Source organism: Sesamum indicum, linkage group LG11 (genome assembly GCF_000512975.1).
Source record: "Sesamum indicum cultivar Zhongzhi No. 13 linkage group LG11, S_indicum_v1.0, whole genome shotgun sequence".
In the NCBI taxonomy this organism is placed as follows: Eukaryota; Viridiplantae; Streptophyta; class Magnoliopsida; order Lamiales; family Pedaliaceae; genus Sesamum; species Sesamum indicum.
The window spans coordinates 8,281,739-8,304,323 of record NC_026155.1 but is presented as its reverse complement, the minus strand read 5'-3'; the positions used below and the strand labels follow the sequence as shown (position 1 = coordinate 8,304,323).

At 31.5% G+C, this 22,585-nt stretch overlaps 4 protein-coding genes across 4 annotated transcripts in view; 3 read left to right on the top strand and 1 right to left on the bottom strand.

The window, feature by feature from the left end:
- On the bottom strand, positions 52–3,774 carry LOC105173577 (inositol oxygenase 1). Its single transcript, XM_011095368.2, has 11 exons — positions 3,716–3,774; positions 2,909–3,071; positions 2,709–2,790; positions 2,141–2,345; positions 1,774–1,833; positions 1,435–1,487; positions 1,168–1,290; positions 994–1,063; positions 665–743; positions 376–457; positions 52–293 (listed from the first exon to the last, which is right to left on the bottom strand). Exons 1-11 carry the CDS (start codon positions 3,732–3,734, stop codon positions 267–269), a joined length of 963 nt encoding a protein of 320 aa, XP_011093670.1. The 5' UTR covers positions 3,735–3,774; the 3' UTR covers positions 52–266.
- On the top strand, positions 9,955–10,269 carry LOC105173818 (probable H/ACA ribonucleoprotein complex subunit 1-like protein). Its single transcript, XM_011095698.1, has one exon. The coding sequence runs from the start codon at positions 9,955–9,957 to the stop codon at positions 10,267–10,269; it is 315 nt and encodes a 104-aa protein (XP_011094000.1).
- On the top strand, positions 13,258–16,139 carry LOC105173576 (inositol oxygenase 2). Its single transcript, XM_011095367.2, has 10 exons — positions 13,258–13,417; positions 13,703–13,838; positions 14,127–14,208; positions 14,305–14,509; positions 14,597–14,709; positions 14,832–14,954; positions 15,048–15,117; positions 15,450–15,528; positions 15,657–15,738; positions 15,855–16,139. Exons 1-10 carry the CDS (start codon positions 13,387–13,389, stop codon positions 15,879–15,881), a joined length of 948 nt encoding a protein of 315 aa, XP_011093669.1. The 5' UTR covers positions 13,258–13,386; the 3' UTR covers positions 15,882–16,139.
- Positions 19,538–22,585, top strand: part of LOC105173575 — a 24,455-nt gene continuing 21,407 nt past the window's right edge. Inside the window, 1 exon segment of the mRNA XM_011095365.2 lies at positions 19,538–20,563. Coding sequence (XP_011093667.1) covers positions 19,740–20,563 — 824 coding nt within the window. The 5' untranslated portion in view covers positions 19,538–19,739.

The window sequence follows — 22,585 nt, the reverse complement described above, 5'->3', positions numbered from 1 at the left end:
TAATTTTTGAAGCTCAAATTATCTTAGGATGAGATCAGCCCTTAGTGCATATATGGGTTCAAACATTTCATTTCACAAAACAGACTGATGAATGATGATTACATTACAACAGTTGAAAAAGATAAAGCACAAGACATGCACGGCATGCAGTAAGCCTCTGACTTGCAACCTCAATATGCATTATTTGTAGGTACGCCATGCATGTTTTATTGTACTAATTCATTCAAACTTCTTGCCTCCATCTTCATCATGACTACCCTTGATGATCACCACCTCAGCCTCGCCGGAAAATACTGCACATATATATATCAAAATTTTGGAGTAGAAAAAAAAATATATATTAATTATAATTAATTCAATAGACGTGGATTGGACCTTCTCGATGAGGGAAAGATAGTAGGGCTTTACTTCCTCCTGGTTGATTCTCACTCTGCTCTTACTGTAAAGATCGTACTTTCTGTCTCACCAAAACGATTGCACATAATGTATATGTAAATTTAATTGTTATAAATCTGTATTGAGGGGTTTGAAATAACTTAACTATACTTGAAAAAATATACATTTACTGAAATACCTTCAAACCTATTTATTATTACACAAAAATTTAAATCATGCACAGATATAAAAGACATTTACGTGCGTGTATGTAGTTATGGATGCTTACTTGAAGACATGCAGCCACTCGAGCATCTCTTTGTCCTCGTTGTTCATGAGGTAAGTGTAAGCTCCTCCTTGATGCAGAGCTATTTATATATCCATCGATTAACATAAAAAAAATTAAAATTAAGTGTAATTACACAAATACCCCTTATCATTTGAAAAATTACAAGTACATTTCTTTAACATTGTAAACTGTGATAAAAAAAGAAAACCCCACACAAAACCTTCCAAGAGTGTACTTATAATTTTATAAAGAGTGGGGAATATCTATATAATTAGACATAATCTTAGGGACGTCGATGTAATTTACTCTAATAATAATAATTAACTCACCGTAGAATGAGTGGTACCGGATGATGAAGAGTGCAGCGGGTGGGAGAGTGGTGTTATTGCCCTTTGCTACCTGTTATTATACATTAATTAACGATAATTAATTAATTAATGGTGAGATTAATAAAATTAATTAGTGCTAAGTATAATTAATTAAAGTAGTTAATTAACAATTACCAAGTACATGTACTCATCATGGCCCCATGACATGGTGACATTCTCAAGCCCACAGTTGTCTATGTAGATACCCAATTTGGTGTTGTACTCGGGGTTGCGACTATCTGGATTTTGTATGAAAAACTGCAGGTTTTAATAATTATTAATCAGTTTCACCATTTAATTAAGGTATAATTAAGTAATTAAAATAAAATTTTCTGTAGACTATATAATTAATTAATTAATTAATACAATTATTGCAAAATATTCAATGTATATAATTTGTACCTTGTGGTGGACTATAGCCTCACTAAATGCACACCCCAGAGGGAAAGTATCACCTGAAAAACTAATTTATTAGCATTTACAGTCAATTATATCGACACTTTTTTATATTAAATTTAATTACATAAATATTCCATATTTTTTGAAAAATTACAAGTTCGTCTCTTGAGATCGTAATTATAATTTACATTAATACCTCTTCAGGGATGTATTTATAATTTTATAAAAATAAGAGAATATTTATGTAATTAAATCTAACCTTTGGTGTGCCGATGTGATTTACCCTAACATCATTAATTAATAGGGAAAATTAAAAAATAGAGAGATGATCAATTAACATACCAACAACACACCATTGGGGCTCCCCTCCAAATGCTGGATGCAAAAGAACCTTACCCAAATCTGCATCAATCACAAGTATATTATATATATTATTAATTTAAAAATATTTTTAATTAAAAATAAATAAAGGGCTCGGAAAAAAAAATTACGTACGCATATTAATTCTCATAATCAATTATCAGTACCTGATTTGGATAAGTATTTTCCGATACTTGCACGAAAAAATACAGTACGTACAATGAAGCTTAATTATGTAATTTGCATGCATGAGAAATTAATTACATTTCTATATAGAGAGTAAATTTAATTAATCCCATTATTTAAGATGTGTAAGTATGTGGTGTGTGTATTCATTAAATTAAAATACCATGAAGGAGTGCAGTGAGATGAAGCCAATCTTGATGGGGATAGTCCCTCCTGATAGCTTCGGCAGTCTGGAGAAGATGCTCCATCGGGGGTTCGTCCGAATCGAGATCACTTTCGTCTACGTACTCATTCAGCAGTTCGCAACACTCCCATATGCTCATCACTCCCTTATTCAATCTCCCATGTTCTTCTTTCTTTGCCATCGCCTTTTAATTAATTTTAAATATAACAAAAAAAAGATTATAATTTTTTGATAAAATCTATGTATCTGTATAAATATTATTGAATCGGAGACTGCTGTAATGACTACTTTGGATCACAAAAATATATAAATTGTCTAAAATGTCATTTTTCTTCCATATTTTTTATAATGAAATTAATTAATCGCATATACATTTAAAGTAAATTTGTTTTATTAATTTTGATTGGTTATTAATTTTATCTTTCTTATTTATCATTCAATTAAACAAATATAAAAATTTAATTTTATATATAAATTATTTTTCATGCTTGAATATATATATATATATATATATAATATATTTATAAAGATTAATTATTATTATTACAAAATCATAGGTCTGGAAGGTGTGATTTTTCCTGTAGAATTCCTCCACGATAATCCTCCTCAGGCTCTCTTGCTGGTAGTTCCTATATATATATAATGCATTAAACCAAGAAATTAAACATTGATTAATGAGTGTTTAATTAATCACTGTAAAAAATATATATAAGTACATTAATATATAATTAATTAATGCATATGAACCTGAACGAATTGCCAAAAGCATTGTTTTCAGGGGCGAAGAAGCCAACTTCAACAATGGCTATTTCACGCTTCTCCTCCTCCTCCTGTGGCGGTGCTTGTTCCTCTACAACCTCCGGCAGGAAGAGCTCGTCGGCTTCGTCGTCGCTCCCGTAGAATAAAGGATCTAACGTCAATTAGTAAAAGAACTTGGTAAAAACGATAAATATGAATGTATATCACAAGCAGAATATTAGCGTTGTGTATATAAATTAATCACATGACAAGTGAACTCAAGTTACTGGCTGTATGTGAGCCATATTAGGTTAAAATGAATCTCAACGTAATTAAGAGTTGAGATTATCGATGAACATATTATTCAAAAAAAAAAATAGATTGATGGATTGGAGGGAGAAATTGTATTTTACGTCCTCTATTTTGATCCTATTATTTTTGAACTCACAATATCGCGTCCCGTAACTCCAAAAAAATCATAATCTTAGTCCCAAGTATTAATTTCATTAATTTTTTGACAGAATCATCAGCAACGCCCCCTCGAGACTTGAGGGAGCTTATTCCGTGGTATGCTTCCATCATAAATTTTACAAAACTAAAACTTGTGACTAAGATTGCAATTTTTCTGAAGTTACGAAATGCGAAAAATAATGGGACTGAAATCACAAAACTACTAACTTGTGGGACGTAAAATATAATATTTTCGAACAGAATTTCAGCAAACAGCAATCAAATACAACAAATTTGAATCAAGATACATAGCTAAACGTTTGAAAATAGAAATGTAGAAAGGATGATGAGGAGGATTGGTTTTACCATGAATGATGACAGTCATGGTTGGGTGCTGAGAAGCTAAAAGAGAGTGAAGAAGTGATGGAGTGGGGAAAGAAGTGCATGGCGGGTTCCCTATTTATAGGCAAGAGTTGTCTGAATTGGCTGTTGACCTCAAATTATGGTTTTAGAAAAAGGGAGAATGTTTGCGTCACGCGCCTGAATTCACACAATTTTAATGGAATGGATGTTTGAAAATTTTGGAGTAGAGAATGGAGCCTTGTTTTGGAGCATTTGGGAGAATTATTGATATCAGGTTTGATATAATTATAAATATTTTAATTTTTTATATAAAAAATAATTATGTAGATGTTTCTAGACAGTAAGATAGAATTTGTTGCTTTACGGTTGTAATTTCCTTTTTTAAAAAGTTTGAAAAGATGTTAAAAAAAAATCTTGGTGAAGTAAATAATCTATAGAGTATATTAGTTTATATAATTATTTTAAAAATTTTGAAAAAAATATATAAAAAAAATTATAATTTATATTTTAAAATGACATTTTGGACAGTTCAAAAGATGATCTAGAAGGTATTTATAATTATACCAAATCACATAAAAAGTAGCTGTAATTTACCCAAAATAATAAGAAGAGTGATATACTCAAGATAAATGGGATATATTTTTAAAAAATAAATTTAATGTCAGCTAGAGAATAAAGAATTGTTATTATCGATTATGTATTGTAAATTTATTACGGGGTCATTTTATTTTTATTTCATTGAAGAACAATTATTATAACGGATTTTGTTCGATATGACATCATTGAATATTAGATATGATTGATGTTGTGTGTAAGTTCGACACAATCAGAACACTATGTGTGACTAATGATTGTTGTGTGACGAATTCAAGATCGTTACCAACATTTATAGGATTTTGAACGCGCTGCAAACTCATCGGTCTTGACCTTTTTTCCTTGATTCGAATGTGCAGGCACACGTTATCTGTATCAATCAATTACCGACATGACTAACAAGTATTTTTAACTTTTTCTATTTTGGACCCGTTAGCAATGACGATGAGTCGTTACTTGCAGAAACATCCATAATTGTCATTTTGAAATTCAAAAAAGTTTATTCTTTTTTTTATTTATTTGAAATTTCAACACGCGTGTCTCACGTAACTACAAATATAAAAAACTCTATATGTATGCGTTCAAATTTTAACTTTATTTATTGTTTAGAGTTAATTTAAATTTTCAGTAATTGATGTAATAAATAAATCAAGAATAAATTAATAAATGGTAAATATTGGCATAGTAATTTGGACAAAAGTCTAGTGGTATAAAAAAGAAAGAGGAGTTGCAAAGAGGTGAAGAGCCACGCGCTCTAAGTGAGAGTCAAGATCCCCTAAACCCGCACTCAGCCGTAGTATAAATTGAGGGATAAAAATGGAAAAGAGGAGAAAATATTTAAATAGAATGACAGTTTTACCCCGAGAAGGTCCTAAATGGACAAAAGCACATTTCCACGTACAGAAGCAGACAAATGCGGGAGCTTGCCAAGTGTACGACATGCCCAGAACTGGAGGGGCAAAAATGTAATTTGAAGTTTAGGTGAGTGGTGACAATGCGGTTGGAGAGATTAAAGCAAAGGAACCACGTCAGCCGCAGAAATTGAGGCAACCGAAGCTGAAATTCTTCCATGCACCTCCAGCGTGGGCCCACTTCTGCACCAAACTGATTGTCAGCTTTCGTTTACTCCACCGTTTGCTTTATTGTGAATGGGAAACTCTAATTCTATTCATTAAATGTAAATTAATTATATAATAAAATTATTTTTATCATTTTTAATTATTTATTTATTTTAAATTAGCTCGATATTAATAATAAAACCCGCTATTGCAGGCCGTTATGGCTGAATTGGAATTCAAAAGTTATCTGTACCACTTAATTCTCATCACGCTAAGTAAATGAGTCCTAACTGTAATATATTTATCATGTGATTAGTGTATAATTTTAAAAAAGTGACCAATCACACATATCAAGTGTATTCACTTGTTCTGTAATTGATTTTGTTTAATTAAATTTGATTTGAGCAAAAAATTTTATTATAAACTAGCCACTATGGCGTGCAATAGTTGTAATATTTTTAATTATGTATAATTGAAGTGGATCAAATGATTAATATGAATAAATATGGATGACATATGGTATTGCTGGTCAAATAATAAGGTGGACTATTTAAAATAAATAAATTATTATGTTGATAATTAATATTTTAGGGTATAATTACAAATTAAAAATTTGATATTTTAGTGTTATAAACTGTCAGTTGTTAGTGAGGAGTGATTTTCTATTTTATATTAGAATGGATGAACGGTTTAAAGTTATTTTTCTTAATGCAAATACTGTGTCATTTGAATTAATTTTTTATAATTATTTTTGGAAAAAAAAATTATTCATCTCATATTTGATAAAATTTATATGAGTACTAGAGTCGCGATACAGGTTGGATCAATTTAAGTAATTTTTTGGCTTAACAAATATTTTTTATTTTAAAAATTTTAATCCAAGTCCAGTTCGACAGTCATCCACCGCACTTTGCAATCTAATTGGATTGGGAAAGGTTGTGCAGTCTTTAGTATAAAGTCAATTACATGTATAATAAATAAATTTCAAAGTTCAATTATCCTAATTAAATACATAAAATTTTTAAACTCAAAACACATATACTAAAAGTCACAAATAAAAATATACATGCCAAATAAATTAGTTACAATCATTCTATGAGTCTCTCGAAAATTTTAAAACATATTCTGCAATATAAACTATATCAGTACGAATCATTGACTAACGTATGAGTTTTCAATGTATTGTAATTTTATGAATTACAGACTTACAACATAGAAAAAATAAGTTTTATGAAAATTCATATTTCAACTAATTATAAAAAGGGATTTGATTATTGAATTCTGGTATTTTATATTAGTCTAAGATCAACCCAACTCTCCTTTAGCCCGTTAATTACGATACAGTTCATGTTGGTCTGATTGATTGGACGGTCCGATGATTTTGTTGGTCACTCCTGATGAGTATTTCAAGAAGAAAGAAAGTTGTTAGTAATAAAATGTTAAGCCACAATATTAAAATTGTTATTGTTAGTAATTATAAATTGAACTTTAAACGATTATGTTATATCATAAAACTACGGGCTATAAATAGACCCCTCAATTTTAAAGAATTATATAAAATGTAATTATAATTATTATACCTTTTGTTTCTATATATATTTTTTATATCCTTATTAAACAATTTTCAAAAATCAAATTAAAGATTCAGGCTCTCGTTCTCTCAACCCAACAGATTCAAACCCTAGTGACTTGAACATCATTCTCAAACAACAAAGATCTCCAGCACAGTACTTGTACCGCCCAGGGCCCAATCAGCAAGGTGCCATGTCACTTGAATTCCACACGTCACCCTAAAAGGGCGCCAACAAAGACCTCGTATTCAATTTGATCAAGTTGTTGGAAGCAGCAAGTAACTATTTTTTCTGCATTTTTAAATGAGGGGTAAAATTAAAGTTTTATAAATATTTTTTATTGATGTTAGTATTTTTCGTCCAAACTCTAAGTGAGAGGTCGGTTGAGAATTTTCAGAAGAGGTATAAGTATAATTTTTAAACTTCATAAAAGAACATGTAAATTCACATTTTCTAAAGGTCCAAATATAATTAACCAAAATAACATTTGATTGATTAAATATCATTAAACCCAAGAAGGGCCAATCATCTAGTTGAAGTTTTAAACTCAACCTGGAATCATGATTATAATATTTTTTCCCTCAAAATTACATTATACAGTAAAAACTCTATAAATTAATAACTTTGGCACCATGAATTTTTATTAATTTAGAGAGATATTAATTTATCGATAAATTAATATTTTATTAGTTAAAAGAGGGCCTTTTTAAATTCAGCAAATTTAGTACATATGTATTGAAAATAAATGAATTCATATATGTTTCATTGATTATATTCATGCATCAATCAATGCTTTATAACTAATTAAATATATTCATGTATAATATCGAATCATTGTACACAAATAACTATTATATTCAATAACGCATGTATTAATTCATTGGAATTACCTAAATATCACAATATATGTAAGAAAATAATTTCAAACGTTGACAAATACGCGCCACATATTTTACATGTCGGTTACATATATGTGTAGACAAAGACACACATGAAATATGAAAATATCCCAACTAGGCCAACTTGCAAACCCCAATAAAACAAAATAATACTAATATATAAATAATAAAAACAAAAAAATAGGCCAACTTGCAAACTTTTAATGTGAATGGCAAATAATATCAGAAAGTTACAACAAAGATCAGACTGTCACTACCACCAAAAGAAAAAAAAAAAAATCTCCTTTGGAATAATTTGAATTTGACGGAATTAATTTGAATCGGATGTTAAAACAATTTTGGAACAGTTCTGTCGGAGGCTGTGCTTAGTGGAGGCGGTCGGCTGTCGCGGTCCAAAAGTCGTGGAGTTGGCCTGCATCTCCCTCAACATGGCTGGATTTGGTTGTGCCGGTGGGGGGTGACAATGGTGTTGTATAGGTTTGATTGGAGAATTGGGCCTCTAAACCAAGGCTAGTTACATGACCCTTGTTCTTGCTCCCGACTGCAGTCAACCAGATTTACTGTTAGGCCATCACCACCGAAGCATTCGATACAGTGGGGTGATGGTGGTTATCGGCGATAAATTGAGGTTGATGATGCTTTATCAGTTTCTGGAACGTCTTCTGCAAAACAAATAAAATCATTAGTACTTTTAACCAAAATTTATTTTTTTGAGAAAATATTAGTAAGGTACTTACGCTACCTCAGTCGCCCTCAACCCGCTCCAACTGCAAATGAATAAAAATATTGGCATGGTTTGATCGTTCCAAAAAAATAACACATAAAAAATGGGGATCATGACGTCATCTACCAAGGTCCGTTCCTATTATGTTCCAATACTCGCTCCAATATGGAACTGGCTTTTGAACGGTCTGCTGGATCCATGTCAAATCCCGCCTTTTTTGTAGTGTGTATAGCAAAATAAAAATGTGTCCGACACTTATATTTTGAGAAAAACACAATAAATTTTTTGTGATATTGCGAATAAACAAATTATCTCTTTATATAAAAAAAATAATTTATCCCACTATATTTTTTAAAATGCAATAATTTACCTCTCTTACCCAGGTAAATCGTTTCATTTTAAATAACACAGGGAGATAAATTACTTTTTTTTCCTCATAAAGGAGCAATTTGCTCATTTGTATAGGGATAAATTGCATTAAACCCTTATATTTTATTTTACCCCCATGAAAAAAATAGCAATTTACACCCCTGTATTTTTGAAATATAACAATTTACCCCCCTATATTATTTAAAATGAAATAATTTACCGCCCTTGACATGAAGGTAAATTACTTCATTTTCAATAACATAGAAGATAAATTACTATTTTTTTTATAAGAGAATAATTTTCTCATTTGTAAAAGATAAAATAAATTACAGTAGCCCCTTATATTTTATTTTATTTCTTCCTTTGTTCAAGTGAAGAAGGTGGAACATATATTTATATATCCCAAGTTGTAGGAAAATATGGTTTTCAATCAATGGACTTAACATCCTATTTGAGGTGGATAATGAAGTTGTCTTTATCAAAGATCTTTGTATGTACGTATCTGTTCGCATATCCTATTGATAAATTAATCTTTTAAGTTTGCAATAAAAGTCAAGATCGGAACAATATTGAGTAGGTACTAAATGTAAGGGTAAATTGCAGTTAATTTTTTTAAAAATTTTATATAATTATAAATATTTTTTTACTATTTAAAAATAATTGAGTTAAATGCATATATCCCCTATATTATATGAAATGAGCAAATTACCTCCTGAAAGAAAAATAACAAATTACTCCTGTGAAAAGAAAAATAGAGCAATTACACCTCTCAAGCAAGTTCGTTTAATTCATATATTTTTTTTAATTTTTAATTATAAAATTATATTTATAACCTTATTTAATAATCGTTGGATCTAATTTGAATTTTAGGTCCAAATTGAATTAGTAAATCCACAGCCTAGATTTTGATTTATTTCAATTGAGGATTATAATTTTTAACAAATACATAAATGAATATATATAAAAACATATAATTAATAGTTATATATATATGGAGAGAGAGAGAGAGATAAAGAGAACAGCGACGATGAGCGCAGAAGAACGGAGAGGGCGGTGGGCACGAGGGGGAGGGGCCGGCAATGGAGACGGCACAAAGAAAGAAGGGGGAAAAAAATGGAGGGGAAAGGTAAGACGACGTCGACGTGGAAGGGAAGATGGAAGGACAAAGGCAGCGGAGGGAGGGGAAAGGAGAGGCAGTGGAGGGGGAAAGGGAGGGGGATGCGGCGACAGGGGAGGGGAGAGGGGAAGCGATGGCGTGGGGGAAGGAGACGGCAATGGCTACGGGGAGGGGAGAGGGAGTGGGAGGAGGGCAGTGGCATGGAGGAGAGGGGGAAGGGGATGAGCGGTGGCAAGTTTAGGGGCGGGGGCTGGTTTGTGGGTGGGTGGGTAAGGGGTAGTTTTTTTTTGTTTTTTATTTTAAATAAAAATGTCTATATTATAAAAAATAATACATATTATATATAAAATAGTATGTTTATTTTTTAATAAATATTTGTATGTATTATAAATTAGACCAAATTGCATAAAATTCCTCTGAGTATTAAAAATTCAGTTAAAAATTCTCTTATGTTTTAAAAATAAGCAAAATAACCCGTCTGATTTCCTAAACATACTTACTTGCCCCCTCTCTATTGAAATCACTTAACGGTGTTAATTTTTTATTAAATAATCATTATATCCTTGCTATTATATTTTATTTCTTATTTCAATAATCATTGCATCTTTTTTGTTGGCATAAAAGTCATTGGATCTAGTGTATTCATCTCATCCGTCAGATTTATAAACAATTAAATGTCTAGATTCAATCAATTTTCAATTGTATATTATAAATTACAAATTATAAAATATTATTTTAAAAAAAATTAATAAAATTAAACCCCCTCTTCCCCATGCCCAGCCCCACCTCCCTCCCCTCCCCACCCTCGGCCAACTCTTTTCCCCAATGCCCACCCCAACAAACCCCCTCCCCTTTCTAACACCCCAATATTACCCATATCACAGGAATGTAGCATGTATTTTTCTTGAAAATAATTATGTAGCTCTTAGACGGTGATGTGAAAATTACTCTTTCACATTTGTTGAAATTTTTTATTTTTTAAATATTAAAAAATATAATAAATATTTATAGAGAATATTAGTTCACAAAAATATTATAAATATTTTTAGAAAATATATAAAAGTATAACTCATTATTCGATATTTTGAATAATTTACTATAAAAATTAGATGAAAAATTCTAATAGAGACTAATGTAATAAGATTGTTGTTGCACGAAAATTAAAATTAAAAGGTATTTATATTTTTTTATAGAATAATAATGTATTTATAATTATACCATATCGAAAAAAAAATATATGCAGATTCTTGTAGTATTTGGACATTTTATTGGTTGAAACGTGGTTTCACGTCACACCACAACTCCAGAGTTGTAATGAACAGTTTTCAAGATATTTCCGCCCTGCACTTCACTTCTAGTACAGTAATGAAATTTTTAGATTTTTTCACCAACATATATATATATATATATTTGGCGCTAAATTATAACGAATTTTCTTAATATTTGACTTAATTATAAATATTTTTTATTATTTTAAAAAATACTGTTATCTTTAATTTTAATAATCGGCTAATAATTAGCCAAATTCATTAGTCTTCATTAAATTTTCATCCATTTTTTTACTTGGAACTGACTAAAAGTCCTGTGAATTATGAATTATAATCCTACTTATTGTTTTAAGAAAATTTTATGGTTAATTGAATAAATTTTTTGTTTACGAATTTTAAAAATTTTCGTCCACTTCGTCTCATTTTTTTTATAATATTTTTATTTTACTGTAAGGATAAAGTTGATAATTTAAACTTTCATTTAATGATTACATAATTATATCGAACATTAGTAGGGTATTTGTAATTTGTTAATAATAAAAGAATATTCATAGTTACGATAATCTTTAAAAAAGTTTATTGTAATTTATTTATTTTCCCCGTAATGCCACCAGCTTCACGATCTCATGAAGGGCATTTTTGCAGTTCTAATAAAATTACTTGATTGATTACGAATTCCACCTCTTTAATATTTTAATTTAATTTACTTGTTATATAGATTCTCTTTTTCTATAATGTTAAATTACTAAAATTTTCAATTTCAATATTTATGTGGTGCGCAACGCCACTGACGCTCCACTGTATAATGTATTATTTTTTTTTTTAATTCGTATAAGATTCACAATTTTGTTTTGAAAATACGCATTGTTAGAGAAAAGAGACGTCGACCAGCTTACAAGCTCGCAGTTGTTTGTGGGACCTACGAGTAAAATATGAACGACAAACATAAAAATTGAAAGAACAAATTTAATTTTTCAAACAAAATTAAGTAAAAATGTAGATTTCTCTCAAAATATCGCCAAGATACATTTGAATTGATGAATTTGAATTCGAACCAAATATGTGGATGGTTACTATTTAAATAATTTAAAATTCATAAATGTTCAATAAATTATAGTTCAAATATAAAGACGAAATATTAAAAAAATGTAAATTTGGAATTATTCGAACAAATTCAAGAAATTTATTATTACAGATGCAAAATTATGGATTTCAAATTAATCGATCCAAATACAATCTATGATCTCTATAGGAATATTTTATAGAATATGCTAAAATCTGAAAATTGTATTTCTAACTCAACAAAACACGATTTTAGGCCTACAATTAGTTGGAAAATATGAGTCAAACATTTGAAAAGCGCTGGAAATTAATATTACTTCTCCACCTGCTTTGAGTACGATTACAAGTACAGAATAGCGTGTTAATCAAATTAACCTGGAATTAATTATTCTGAGCGGTGGGGAAATGAGGGGAGATGACGTGGCGCAAGGGTGGACGTCGGCTAAGCATACTGGATGGGGTTGGTGATTCACAGCTCAGCCGTCGAAATCCGTAGGTAATAAAGAAAACGTGAAGGGCGTAGGATATGACTGTGTTCCGCGTCACTGGGACCCCCGTTTCTGCTCTCTCTCAGATATAGATAATACCGACGTACACGTTCAGCTGACTCATCACCTATTTTCTTCCAATTTTCCCTACTCTCAAACGAGCGCGTGTCCACAAAGTCCTTCCTAGTGTCCTGCATATTCAAGCGTCGTGAAGTGCACGCGCTAAAAGGGAGTGTCCAGAGAAGATCAAAATAGTGGTCCAAGTTTGAGCGGTTCCTTGGGGATAGAAGCAGCAAAAAACAGCTAAGACAGAAGTGCATATTTTCAGTTGAGGACTTGAAATAGATTTACAGTTGAGGACTTGAGATATTTCAATTGTCAATTAAGGACTTTTTTAACCCCCTATAAATACCCTCCATTTTCCCACACCCCATCATCGCATTTCTACAACATATATTCACAAGTTATATACATTTCTTTGTCCCCTTGTCCTTGTTGCTATCAATCTTTTTTCTTTTGAGAAGATGACTATTGCTATTGAGCAGCCTGATCTTGGTAATTTTCAATTTTTCATTTCTTTTTCTTGGAATATATTCAAAATATCATTTGCGATTCAACGCATGTCCAACACACGTTAGAAACTTTTGTATGATAAATGAGTCGTTATTATTAAGACGATGATTCTGTTGTTTTTTCTTTAGTTTTTGTTGACAGATTTCGAATTATACCCATTTTTTTTATAATTGTCGAGTTGTATCGATCGATTCAAAATTTTATATACATTTTGTTTAATAATAATAATAGTACATGATACATTGATTTTTTCTTTTATTTTTTTAGGCTTACAAGTGGATGCCAAGAAAATCCCTTCTGACACAAATGAACTTATCTTGGATGGAGGATTTGCCCTTCCCAAATTGGAACCACAAGTTGGATTTGAAGCCCCAGAAATCAACTCATTTGGCCACTCCTTTAGGTATGTTCCTTTCAACTACATCCTACATATGTCAAAATATCTCAAATTGGAACTAGAATACTACTTTCTTACTGAATTGGTAAGGTTGAGTTCGGGTCCCACATTCATGTTTATTATTTTAATAATTGTATGTCTACTTCGATAGTAGTTTGTTTATTATTTTTTGGTCTCATTTGAACGTATTTGTTGATTTAAATTATTCATATACTGAAACATTGATTAAATTTGAGTGTAAATGAACCATATGCTATAGAAAACGACTTACATGTTTGTTGAAATTTTATAAAGAGATTACAATGCGGAAAGCGAGAGACAAAAGACTGTTGAGGAGTTCTACCGACTGAACCACATCAATCAGACGTATGACTTTGTAAGTGGAAAAGTGTTTGATTAGATTAAACAAGCAAGTGAAGTTGTAAGATAGTTTTTAGAGATTGGGATTTGGCTAATTTTGAATGCAATGCAGGTGAAGAAGATGAGGGAAAAGTACGGAAAACTTGATAGAGTGGAGATGAGCATTTGGGAATGCTGCGAATTGCTGAACGATGTGGTAGATGACAGCGATCCTGATTTGGATGAACCCCAGATTGAGCACTTGCTGCAAACTGCAGAGGCCATCAGAAAGGATTACCCCCATGAGGATTGGCTGCATTTGACTGCCCTCATCCACGGTATCATATACAGTTCTATATACATGAAGGGTTGTGATTATTTGGATATTATCGTAATTGTAATCTTATTTTGCATATGGACTGCAGATCTTGGAAAAGTGCTGCTTCTTCCTAGCTTTGGAGGGTTGCCCCAATGGGCTGTTGTTGGTGATACATTCCCTCTTGGATGTGCATTTGATGAGTCCATTGTTCACCACAAGGTAAATTAATAGACAATATCCAAAAATATAGCTAGTTTTCTTGATATAAATCCCATGTTAATGTAATAAAATTAGCAACTTATGTTAATTTGGGTAACAACATATATCCATGCAAATTTCAGTACTTCAAGGACAATTCCGACACTCACAATCCTGCATACAACACCAAGAATGGGATTTACGAAGAAGGATGTGGCCTAGAGAACGTTGTCATGTCGTGGGGGCACGACGACTATATGTACTTGGTAAGTTTACATAGTAAAAAAATTGGTGATTTAGTGACTTTTTGCTATTTGGAATCAACAATTAATCCAAAACTTTGTGATTGATACTCGTAGGTGGCTAAGGAAAACGGGACTACTCTACCTTCAGCTGCATTGTTCATCGTCCGTTACCACTCGTTCTATCGTAAGAACTTAGGATTCTTTTAATTAATTATTACTCTTAAGAAAAAATTATAATTTTAGTCCTGTATGTAAGAGGAGGTGGTAATTTTAGTTCTGTAATTTTAAATTTTGGCCATTGATGATCAAAATGGTCTGAAAAGTGCCCTTTTCTGGGCATTTCAGTATATTTCGACTATTTTTGTCATTAATGCAAAATTTTTTACATGAAAAAATTACTAAAATGAATTCATACGAGACTAAAATTACCGCCCCTTATACTTATCGAACTGAAATTACAATTTTGCCTAACTCAAAGATATGTTAGCCTAATATGTGATGGTTCCATCAATGCAGCCTTGCACAGAGCTGGAGCTTACACACACTTGATGAATGAGGAGGATAAAGAGAACTTGAAGTGGCTGCAGATATTCAAGTAAATATTAATAAATAATATATATATATATATTTATATATACCCTTTTCCATATAAACGTAGATTTTACATCATTTTCATTATTATTTGAGCGTTACATAACTTAAAGTAATTATTCAAATGTGCAGCAAATACGATCTATACAGCAAGAGCAAAGTTCGGGTCGATGTTGACAAAGTGAAGCCGTACTACCTCTCCCTCATTGAAAAGGTAAGTAAATATTTTTTTTTTGTTGGTAATTTTTATTAAATAAATATATATACATATATATACTCCTAGTCAATTTTTGTTGTTTTTCTAATATAAAAAACTTTAATTTATTGCAGTATTTCCCAGCAAAGCTGAAATGGTAAATACATTCGCAAATTGAGGACAGGGAAGAACAACATCCATCGATCAACAAAAATTAATACATTAAAAGATGATTGTGGTTGGGGATCAGAGGATTAAATGTATATACATTGGTTGGATGGTCAGATATTTTATTTTATTATTTTTTCTTTTTTCCCTTCGCAGTATTTGTAATTTTTTTTTTATTTTCGTAGTAATCATTTTCTTTGTATCGGTGTAATTGTTCATCTCCTTTTGTTACTTCATATTTTCACTCTCCATTTTCTTTTTTATTACAATGGAGATAGCGGTGGGGAATTTGAGTTTGAACGTAAAATCTCTCGTTAATTAAAAAAAGATGAAAAATACTCTTTTGGAGTATAAATTATAATTATATATATTATAAAATAATTTTATGAATTATTTATTTTATCCACTCTTAAAAATTTTTACACATTTTAAAATATTTTTTATTTTTTCAAAAAAATCAACGAGGATAAAATAGTAATATCCACTTAAAAATTTTGATGAAAAAGCATTGTCGTCGGAATACTTGTATTGATTTTTGGATGGTCTGGTAATTGTTGTTGGAAAATTTGTTTAAAGGATAAAAAATTAATGCTTGATTTAGGATGAAATTTCAGATGGAAGGATAAAACTAGAGAATTTTCTACGGCCTCTGGGTAGAAAATCTTATATATAATTATAAAATCATTTGAAAAGTTTGTCCAAAAATTAGTGGGAAACATTGCGACATAGATTTTGTGATGGAAAAGTCATCGAAAATCGCCTCAAATTATTTTGAGAACTAAAATAAATTTGGAATGGAATATGTGACGGAATTTGTCACAATTATCGTCCCAAAAATTCTATAGTAATTTTCGACCGATGTTGTCTCAAAATCCTTCCCACATTAGTATGAGACATAATATGTGATGAGGACTGTATGTCTGACAGTTGTCGTCCCCATATCCGTCCCAAATATTTATTATGTTTTTTTATTAAATTGTTTTAATTTTTTTAGTATTTTATGAAAAATAAATATTTGGAGATCAGAATTTGTACAATAAAATAATAATTAATTTAAAAAAAATTATACATTTTACAATGCGAATAAATTAAAATTACCAAGGAAAATCCTAATCTAATGGCTCTGGTGGTAGCTCGTTGGCTGGCTGGGGTTGCAACATCCTCAGTTGGCGGTTGCGCACCACCACAATCGGTAGGAAAGGAGCTGTTGGCATCCTCGGCTTGGAGAATTCAAAATATGCATGAGGAAAAAAATAAACTACCAAAAGATAATTATGAAAAATCGTGATAAATGAAAGAATTAAAAAATAATAATTAATTTAAAAATAAATGACAGATTAAAATTAAATGAGATACAAAAAAAAGTACTCTCAGTAAATAATAAAGTATATATAGAAACCATTGAAGACACTTAAAGGAGATATCTAACATAGTGTTTAGATATGTAGTTTGAGTATTTTGTTTTGTATTTTGGAGATCGAGAGAGAAAAATAGAGATAAGTGTGTGTAATAGATGATATATTTGGATTTGTGTTTTGAGATAATTTAAAATATTTTAAAATAAGTGTTGCAGGTTTGATGTTGGTATTTGGGAGACAAAAATCAATGTTTATTGTAAATCATACCTCTTTTATGTATTATATATATAAGTGTATATATATATTATATACAAAGTTAAAAAATAAAAAAACACACAGATAAAGTGTAAAAAAATACTAAAACAAACATTAAGTATGTTTTATCTTGTTTTGGAAAAAGCAAAAACATAAAACCAAACAAAGCCTAAATAATTTTGATTTTGCGTTTAAAAACTGATGTGATAAAAGATAAACATAAATTGATTTTCACACCATTTAAAATCAATTTTGAATTATATAATCGAGACTTAAAGAAAATATTTATTTTATTAATTTATTAAATCATTTTCTGGATTGATTTCTAATTACGTAAAAATATAAAAACTGCAAATTATTCGATAAAAATGTCACAATTGACAAAGTCAATATTTTAAAAAATAAAAAAAATAACAATTAAAAAAAACCACCAAACATAATCCAAAGATGTAAGTAGGTGGGGTCCAGACTCGAAAGTGCAACCAAGCTTTCCATTGCTGTTACTTTCTTTCCTTTTCGGTGACAAAAAAGGGCTAATTTGCACTATGCACCCTCAGAGTAGGTCTAATTGGAATTTTGACTTCTTAAATTATAAAATAGCAATTTCACCCTAAAAAGTGTCTAATGATTGGTTATCTGTATCCTCTTGTATTTCTTTTAGCAATAAGTTTCTCCAAAGAGAACTATTTCACTAATTTGTCAGAGATGCAAATTCCTCTACTTTATTTTTTCTATCATATTTGACTTAGTAAATTATTTTACTGTATATTTTTCGGACATCCATATCGATCCAAAAGCTAAAAGAAATAAACAAAACTCAGATAATGAAATAAAACAAGTGGAAAATAAAAAACTTATAAAAACTGCATGAAAAAAATGATTCAATCATACCATCTGACGTCTTCAAAGGAAATAGGGAAGTGATTGTCCTAGTGAAGGGCATGCATCAAAAGAGAACGACGTTTGCAATATAGATGATACACGATAATATAGCAGTATCTATTTCAAAATATTGAGTAACGAGTTTGAATTATAAGTTAGTTGACATGAATTTCTAGAAGCGTCGGTCATGCAACTCTTATGTATACTTTTCTGTTGAGAAAACATGTTCGAAAGACACAATTAGGAAAATACTGTCTTGTATGAAGAGAGAACTTTTTACCTTTTTATTTGTTGACTAATTTATTATTATTTTTTTCTTTTCCTGGTGATGAATAGGGAGAGATGTGGACGTGCAAATTTAAGCGTGAATACATAGACTTATTCTAGATACCATAGTGAAAAAAATCATAAATTAGTTACGAAGCAATAAAAGTATAGGCATCCAAATAATGGCAATAAAAAAAATAATAATCCATGATTACATCCACTTAATTGGGAGACTGCAACTGGCTAAGAAATATCACATTAAATTAATTAAATAGATAATACAAGTAAATCTAAAAAAATGATAAACTTCAATAATGAACCTCATAATACTCACAACAACTGTGAAGAAAGGTTCATAATTAAGTGAATGACATAATTATATAGTAAATTAGTTTAGACGGGTTGAGTTATATATAAAGATTTTACAGTAAAGCAGCAACTTTCACTCCAATTCAGACCCCATTTCGTAATATAAACGGCCTACTAACTATACTAAAAATCTCATCCAACCTGATAACCCAAATAAAAGCAACCTTAATGATTAAACATTCTTTTGTTATAGTATTTAGATTAATTTTTTAACTAGTGTAAAAATACACTGTCTTAATAAAAATAATACAGATAGATAGAGTTTAATAATATATAATTATTACAACCAGATAACTGTTATGGTGTAGACCAGGAGGAGCGTAGTAGATTAATTTTTAGAGTAAATTGATGAAAAATGCTTTTGGACGAAAAAAGCTAAAGGGTGTAATTGCCAATTTCTAGGAGTTTTATAGGGTGAAAAGTGCTATTTTTATAGTTTACGGTGTGATGTGGTAAATAGACATATTTTGAGGGTGCGTAATGCACATTAAAGGGGAATAGACGTGGACATTGTTGGATGAAAATGAAAATCGGAGGTAATTCCCGAACTCCTCGCATTCTCTCCACCTGTTCCCCTCTCGCCTCTACTGGCTCTCCACCTACACGTTCATGCAAACTCACACGCATCGAGTACACGCATACACATACATATACCATACCTGGACGAACAATTCACATTTTCCCAGATGCTCTGAATTTTCAATTCTCTGATGAGCTTTCATGGCCACCCCATTTTCCTTTTTTCTTTATTTTTCTTGTTTCCTTTTCTTGTCGGGCCTAGATTCACTAGCTTTTGCGTCCAAGAATGATTTTTCCATCATAGAGTACGATTATGCAACCAAACTTTTCAGGGGCGATTACTCGCCGCCGTCTCCCCCTCCGCCGTCTCCGCCACCGCACCCCCCGTCCGTCTCATGCGTGGATTTGAAGGGCATTGGTTCACTCAACACCACATGTGAGCTCGGTTACAGCTTGAATTTCACAGATGACGTTTATATTGAAGGCAGGGGCAATCTTTTTGTTCTCCAGGGGGTCGCTTTGACCTGCCCCAAATTGGGTTGTTCGATTGAGATTAATATAACGGGTGAATTGAGATTGAACTCGTTTGCTCAAATTGTTGCCGGGTCGGTTTATATAGTATCTGGGAATGCGAGCTTGTTTGGGGGTTCTGTGATCAATGTGACAGCGAGAGCTGGTGTGCTGCCCGACCCACAGACAGGAACGCCTGACGATGCTCAGGGTGGCGGTGCGGGACATGGTGGAAGGGGTGCTAGCTGTGTCATGGATAATAAGAAGCTGCCAGAAGACGTTTGGGGCGGCGATGCATATTCTTGGGAGTCTTTGGATAAGCCTTGGAGTTATGGCAGTAAAGGTGGGACTACTAATAAAGAGGAGGATTTTGGAGGGATAGGGGGCGGAAGGATTTGGTTGGAGGTGAAGCATATTGCAGACGTGCGTGGACAGCTTTTGGCTGATGGAGGGGATGGCGGAATCAAGGGTGGAGGGGGCTCTGGCGGCAGCATTTACATCATCTCACAGAAAATGTAATGTACCAAGTTCACCCTTATTTCTCTCCTGGTATCTGAAAAGTGAACTTATATGTCGTAGAATTGTCTTGTCTTTATGGTTTTAATGTTTTTAAGTTGTTGACTTGATCATATCTCCTACCATTGCATAAAGTAAATACTTTAAGTATCTGGTCACTTTGTCTTATGTGTGAACTTATGCATTGGTTACTTCTGAACTTCCTATCATTGTGTAAAGTTAACTCATATGTTGAAGAAATTTTCTTGTCTTTGTGGTTTCAACTGTTTTTTAGTTGTTGAACTGATGAATATGTGCTAGCACAACATAACTTAAATACTTCAAGTCTCTGATCAGTTTGAGTCATCCGTGGACTTATGCATTGAGTTTATCCGAACATTATGTTACTTAGATCACAAAATACTTAAGTCTGATATGAGTGCTGCTGGATGCGGGGTCAAGCAGAATGCAGGAAGTTTGTATATTTCTTAGTAATGAGAATAGATGCATTCTACTAGATCTATAAGTGCTCAATTCGCATCTTGAAGATAGCCGTTTATGAATTTTCAAGAGATCCATAAAGCTAAACACTCTTTTGTGTATGACAAAATCTGTGTTCATCTGAAGAACTTCATTCTCTTTGCTTGTAATCAAAACAATAAATTGAGTTCCTTCAATGAGAAGTCAAGCATGCATCTACCTGAAAATCAATCTATGTATATTGATTTAGATGTATTCTATTCCTGTATTAAATTTATTGGACTGAGAGCATTCACAACTTCTGTGGAGAAGCTCGGTAACAATGTCAGTGATTCCAAGCTTGACTTTTTGCTACCTCAATCCTATTCTGGACTCCAGTTAGAAGTTTGTATCCTTGACTTGCTCCATTAGCAGAAGACTGAGTTCTTGGCCAATGTAATTACTTATGTGTTACCAATAAAGCATTATCCTTGGATCTTCTTACATATGCAAACCCCCTTTAATAACTCTGGACCAAATTCACGATCAACTTCACTTATGGATAGCCAAGTCAACCTATGAATCTGCATCAATACCTGTTAATGGATCCTTCTCTTGATCAGTTCTTAAGCAATGATTAAGATATGTTGTCTAGGAGCTCAGAGGAAGGTAAGGAATAATCTTACAAAACCAAAGAATAATAGGTTGTACAAGCAGGATAGTTGAATATATTAGATAAGAGTGCAACAAGCGGAGTATAACAAGAAAGCCAGGAGTTAGCACAAAGCCCCTTTTTTTCTCTTAAAAGTGACAGAAAGAAGAGGATGAGTAGCTGCAACATATGTGTTTTTGGGTATAATAGAGCTACCGTTGGTCGCTTTTTGAATACCACACAAAAGTGTCATTTTCAATTAAAACTAATCTTGGTAATGCCTTTCATATCATTTTGGGCCTCATGTTCGGAGCTTAACTCTTTCGAGGTCAAAATATCATCGGGTTTATTGAACGTAGGCTCAAACCAGCATAAATATTTACTCAGGCTAACTCATACTAACAAATATTCCTTACTAAAAAATGAAAATTCCATTAATGTATGGACTGAAAAACCTTTCATCTCCTTTCTTCAATCTAACAAATTAAGTCTTGGAGTACATTTCTTCAAGTGTCAGAATGCTTCACAATTGAATGGCATACATGAGGCCGTTGTGTAGATAAAATTCAAAGGTATGGCATGCGAGTCGAATCATGCTCAACGTGGTAAAATTCAAGTAAAACATTATCCTTAGCAGTTAGCAATTAGCAGTAAATAAAAGTGAATGAGATTATTTAATTAAAACATTGAAATTTGCTTACTTTTGCTGAAGAATATCATTTCAAAACATTAAATACTAAAACTTCAAGGAAATTTACTGTCAAATTTACCTATGTGTGGGGATTTAGTGTATACTTAGATAAATATCATGGGATATCTTTGAAAATTTGGACAAATAAAGGGGGATTAGAGCTTTCCAATCTCACAGTATAGTAATGCTGATGGTAGAGTGGACTTCCATTAAGTTTTCTAGCTGGCTCTAACTCTTTCC